General features: G+C 35.2%; 1 protein-coding gene across 1 annotated transcript; it reads right to left on the bottom strand.

The window, feature by feature from the left end:
* Window positions 1-710: 710 nt before the first annotated feature.
* LOC124888897 lies at window positions 711-2307 on the bottom strand. Its single transcript, XM_047400185.1, has 2 exons — window positions 2153-2307; window positions 711-996 (listed from the first exon to the last, which is right to left on the bottom strand). Exons 1-2 carry the CDS (start codon window positions 2305-2307, stop codon window positions 711-713), a joined length of 441 nt encoding a protein of 146 aa, XP_047256141.1.
* Between the last annotated feature and the right edge of the window lie 3033 nt (window positions 2308-5340).

Consider the following 5340-nt stretch of genomic DNA (forward strand, 5'->3'; position numbering starts at 1 on the left):
AGCATAATCGCTTCCACCCATTTAGATACATAATCCACTGCCACAAAAATATACTTCATACCAAAAGAGCTAACAAATGGACCCATGAAGTTGATCCCCTATATATCAAACAATTCTAACTCTAGAATAGGTGTCATGGGGAGTTTTATTGTCTAAAAATACTACCTTGATGCTGGCATTGATCATAGGCTGAAGAAAAGTCATGAGTTTCCTTGTATATCATACGCCAGTAGTACCCACATTTCAAGAATAAGTAAGGTTTATCCTAGAAAAACTTCCTGACCTATTGCATAAATCTTTTTCTCTGCTAGATGGACAGATCTTCTGCAATAATATCACTAGCTAGGTAATTTGCAAAGTCAGCAAACTAGGGAATTAGGACTTACGATGCTGCCAAAATATGTTCATTTGGAAAAGTATAATCTTTCAAACCCATTCCCTACTCTCTGCATTGCCTCATCCTCAAGTCTAGACAAATGATCAACAACTTTATTCTCTGTACCCTTTTGGTCTTTCACCTCAAAATCAAACTCTTGTAGCAAGAGAACCCAGCAGATCAATCTAGGCTTTACATCTTTCTTCACCATCAAATATCTTAAAGCTACATGATCTATATGAACAACAACCTTAGTGCCAATAAGATATGTTTGAAATTTCTCAAAGGCAAAAAACACTACTAGTAGCTCTTATTCAGTAATAGTATAATTCTTCTAAGCAGGGTTCAATGCCTTGTTAGCATAGTAGATAGGGTGCAGAATCTTTTCTATTCTTTGGCCAAAAACAACATCTAAATCCACACCACTTGAATCACAGATGGTCTCGAATGACAAGGACCAATTAGGAGACACAATGATACGAGCAGACACCAACTTATCCTTTAAGCACTCAAAAGCTTTCAGACATGCTTCATCAAAATCAAACTTCACCTCTTTCTCAAGAAGCTTGCATAAAGAATTTGTAATCTTTGAGAAATCTTTGATGAATATTCTGTAACACCTACATGTCCTAAAAAGATTCGAATACTCTTAAATGAAATTGGAGGTGGCAGCTTCTCAATCACTTTAATTTTTGCCTTATCAATCTCTATGCCTCTTTTTGAAATCTTTGTCCAAGGACAATTCCTTTTTTCACCATAAAGTGACACTTCTTTCAGTTAAGTACCAAGTTGCATTATTCACATTGCCTCAGAGCATTGGCCAAGTGTACCAAGCAGTCATCAAAAGAATCACCAACTATAGAAAAATCATCCATGAATACTTAAATGGTGTCTCCTACCATGTCAGAGAAAATGAACATCATGCATCTTTGAAATATGGATGGAGCATTTCACAATCCAAATGATATTCTCTTGAACACAGAAGTCCAATATGGAAAGGTAATAGTTGTCTTCTCTTGATCTTTAGGAGAAATCATGATCTGGTTGTACCTTGAATAGCCATCCAAAAAACAATACCAGCCCCTTTCCATAAGTCTATCCAGTATCTAATCCACATAGGGCATTGGGAAGTGGTCTTTTTGGGTCCATGTGTTCAACATCCTGTAGTCTATACACACTCTCTAACCTGTGATTGGTGTCATCGGCATAAGCTCATTCTTCTTATTTGGTACTACTATAATGCCACCTTTCTTTGGGATGCATTGAACAGGACTGACCCATTTACTATCAGCAATGGGGTAAAATACCCCAACATCCAACCCTTTAATGATCTCCTTCTTCACTACCTCTTGCATAGGAGGATTTAGCTATTCGCTAGTGCTTAAAACTCGGGATGCAGTCTGGTTTAAGTTAGATTTTATGAGTATAAATTCCTGGTGAAATACCCATAATATCCACAATGGTCCATCCTTTAGCTCATTTGAACTTTTGCAATATAGACAATAATATTTCTACCTTAGTCTCAATCAAATCCACAACAATGATCACTGGCAATATGTTGTTGGCCCTCAAAAAAGTATAGCGCAAGTGGGATGGAAGGACCTTCAAATCTAATACCAGTGGCTTTTCAATTCATATACGAGCAAGAGGAGTGGTTCTATTTTTCAAATCTAGTTCAAACTTCTTTAAAGCGTAAGTGTATGAACCTCTCCCATACAAAGATCGTACCATCTCCTTACATTTTTTTATTCTATCACTATCGAAATTCATAATCACTGGTCTAAGGCTTCAACACCTAATCTCTCTTCAATGGGAACAATCATTATTCCCACATCATAGGTAGTCACTGCATCAATCTCACAGAGTTTATCTATATCATCATCAAAGGTGACTATTACAGATACTACCCTTAACTTATCCGGTTGTCGCATAAACCGACATACATTAAAAATCACCTTTTAGTAGTTGAGTTTGAACATTAGCTGTCCCAACTCCATGTCCACCAAAGTTCTTTCTGCAGATAGGAAAGGTTTGCCCAAAATAATTGGGACTTGAAAGTCCACCTCATAATCTTATATCACAAAATCAGCATGAAAGATGAAAGAAGCCACCTTTACCAAAATATCACAGAGAATACCCAATGGTTTTTTCATAATCCAGTCTGCCATTAACAATCGCATAGTTGTTGGTTTAGGTGCCCCTAACCCTAACTGCTTGAACATAACTAGTGGAAACAATAATGAAAGGGAAACAATCCAAGATCTACAATTGAATACTAAGTCACCAATCCAAGAATAATTAAAGTATCAAAAAGTAGGTAAAAGTATGTTTAAATTGTGTAACCTAATAAAGGAATAACCCTAAGGTATTTATAGTATCCCAAAATAATAAAGAAATCCTAAAATAATTTTCATAAATTCAACGTCTTAGTATTGGTATTCAGTTCAAAACTAGCTCAAAGCTTATCCAAACAGCTATAAATTTCATATTCAAACTTCCTTTGATGTTTCGGTTCTTCTGAGATATCATCCACGTGAAAATTATTCATAGTAATATATTTTTAGAACTTGAGCTTTGAGATCCTTTAGCGACTAACAATGGTGTTTTTTTAGTTTACGGTTCTTCATTGATATTAGGACAAACTATTGCTCGTCTCTAGCTTATAAGGAAAATATAAATGAAAAAAATAGTCTAATAGGCATCTGTACTTATATCCGTTTGTAATTTGAACCCTTCTATTCACCCCTCTGTCAACGGAATCCTTAAATTCATCAAAACACAATATTTTAAATCCTTTTCTCATCCGATTAATGTGTGTGTACTACAATCACCTACACGTATGATTCCACGCCATTTTTTTATGAAACATAAAAAATTAAATATATATATATAACATAAATAACATAAAATAAAATTAAAACAAAGGAATGAAAAGCCCATCCGCCAACCCCCAACCCACTCAGATTTCAGTTTTCTCACCTCTCCTCCACCCCCACTCCTATGCTTCAACCCAATGACACCCTTATGCTCCCTACCCTTCAACTAACAACCCTTTTTCCATCTCTCTCAATACTTTCTCAATCAAATAAAATAAATTTATCTGCCATTATAATTTTTTGACATGTTGAGTAGTGATTATAATTTTCAATAAGACTTTAAAATAAAATCAATTAAATAATTGCTAAAAACAACCTCATAATCAAAGTAATTAATATATAAAATTCTTAGTGTTAGATGATTCAACAATAGTCACACTTTACGATTGTTAATTTGGAGTACCCCATTATTATTTGAGAGGGAGAGAGAGAGAGAGAGAAAAGAAGAAACAAAGAAAACAAAAATTGCATTTTCAATGAAAAGTATTCCATAAAATTAGAAGTTCTCCATCTTTCATTTTCCTTCACAGGAATCAATTTTTCATTCCACAAATCCAAAAGAAAACTCAAAGTAAATCAAAATGTATTCTTCATTTTACTTTGTTCTTCTTAAAAAATATGTATTTTTATACATCCTAAAAGATATTGAAGTTGGGGATTGATTTGGCGAGAGCGGGGGTAGGGGTGGGCGTGATGTTAGAAGTGGGGGGTGATTTGCTGAGTGTGGTGGGGTGGGTTGAAGAAGAAGGAGTTAAGGACTTCTAGGAGTTTTTAACTCCTCTTGATGTACTAGTACAACGAACAACATCATCATTAACTTCTCTATATCTATTAGCTCTACCAACAACTGCAACGTCAGCTCCTCTACCTATACAAGTAGCACTACCAACAGTAAAAGTTGTAGTCCTTTTTTCTTTGTTAACATCCATAGTAGCAGCAACTGTTGCAGGTGATCCTCTCCCTCTACCAGTAGTACCAGTAGCTATAGTTGTAGTAGCCTACCACACATAAGAAAAAATGTGATAAACTAAAAGAGCAAAAAATTTAAGAAAACAAAAGTGAATAAAAATATTAGTAAATTACAAATCAAATGTTATATTTGTAGAATTCTTTTGGTATTCCTCTTTCTTTACTTGTTCTTGGTGCTTTAGAAGAACCCACTCTAGTTCCTTTTTAACTTGAAGGCAATAGACAAATCCTCTTATTATGACCCTTTTTATGACATGTGTTGCAGGTTATATCAACACCTCTCGTTGACAACTTTCTAGTCTTGTTTTCATTCTATTTTTTTTCTAGATTTACTGGGTCTACCTGAAAGCTTTCTTACTTTAAGTGGTATGACAGAAGGTGTAATACCCCAAAATATCCAAGCCAATGCTAGAGTCATGTTTCAGCTCATGCGTACTACATTAAGGTTCTTTGATAGTTTTACGAGTTAGTTTGATGTATATTAAGGTCTCAAATAACTTCCAGCTGTTAGACGAATCAAAATAATCCTTACTGATTTAATTTTATATAAGAATATTGATTTAGTCAACTTCAATCGAGCATATATTTTTCTCAACTCATAATTTTCCAGCACACAACCCACAAATCATAGGAAATTGAATTAGCTTTTCAACGATACCAATTTCATCCAAATTTGATACTCGGGGTGAGAAGTATGGAACTTTAGTGAAAGTATTAGCTCAATACAAGCAACATCGCATCGCGATGAACCCAAAAATGGTGTTTGTCCTTTTCCAGTGTGTCACAGTGATAAGCACTGCGTCGTGCTGATGGGTCATTTTGCAATGGTCAATTTACAGTAAGGTACCGCGATTACCATTGCGTCGCGCCAAAATCCTAGTTTAGAGTGGTTTTTTTTCCAGAGGCGCAATGCGATGTCACCGTGTCGCATCGTTGGGAAAAATGGATTTGTCAGTTTTTAGTGGCTCAATGCAATTTTATAGCGTCGCGCCAGAGCCAAAAATCAGGATTGTTAGTTCCACCACTTAACTTTTAGGGATTGTTTGGTCTTTTCCTAAATCCTCTAATCCATCCAGACACGGGATTTAAGCCCTAATAAAGCATTATTTGCTCATTATT

Source organism: Capsicum annuum, chromosome 11, assembly GCF_002878395.1.
Source record: "Capsicum annuum cultivar UCD-10X-F1 chromosome 11, UCD10Xv1.1, whole genome shotgun sequence".
NCBI lineage: Eukaryota > Viridiplantae > Streptophyta > Magnoliopsida > Solanales > Solanaceae > Capsicum > Capsicum annuum.

Excerpts from the sequence above, each read along its gene's own strand:
- LOC124888897 (XM_047400185.1), bottom strand. The coding sequence starts at position 2,307 with ATGCGACAACCGGATAAGTTAAGGGTAGTATCTGTAATAGTCACCTTT. Across the intron at positions 997-2,152 it reads GGTGTTGAAGCCTTAGACCA|GTGTTACAGAATATTCATCA; the intron begins GTGATTATGAAT and ends TAGGACATGTAG.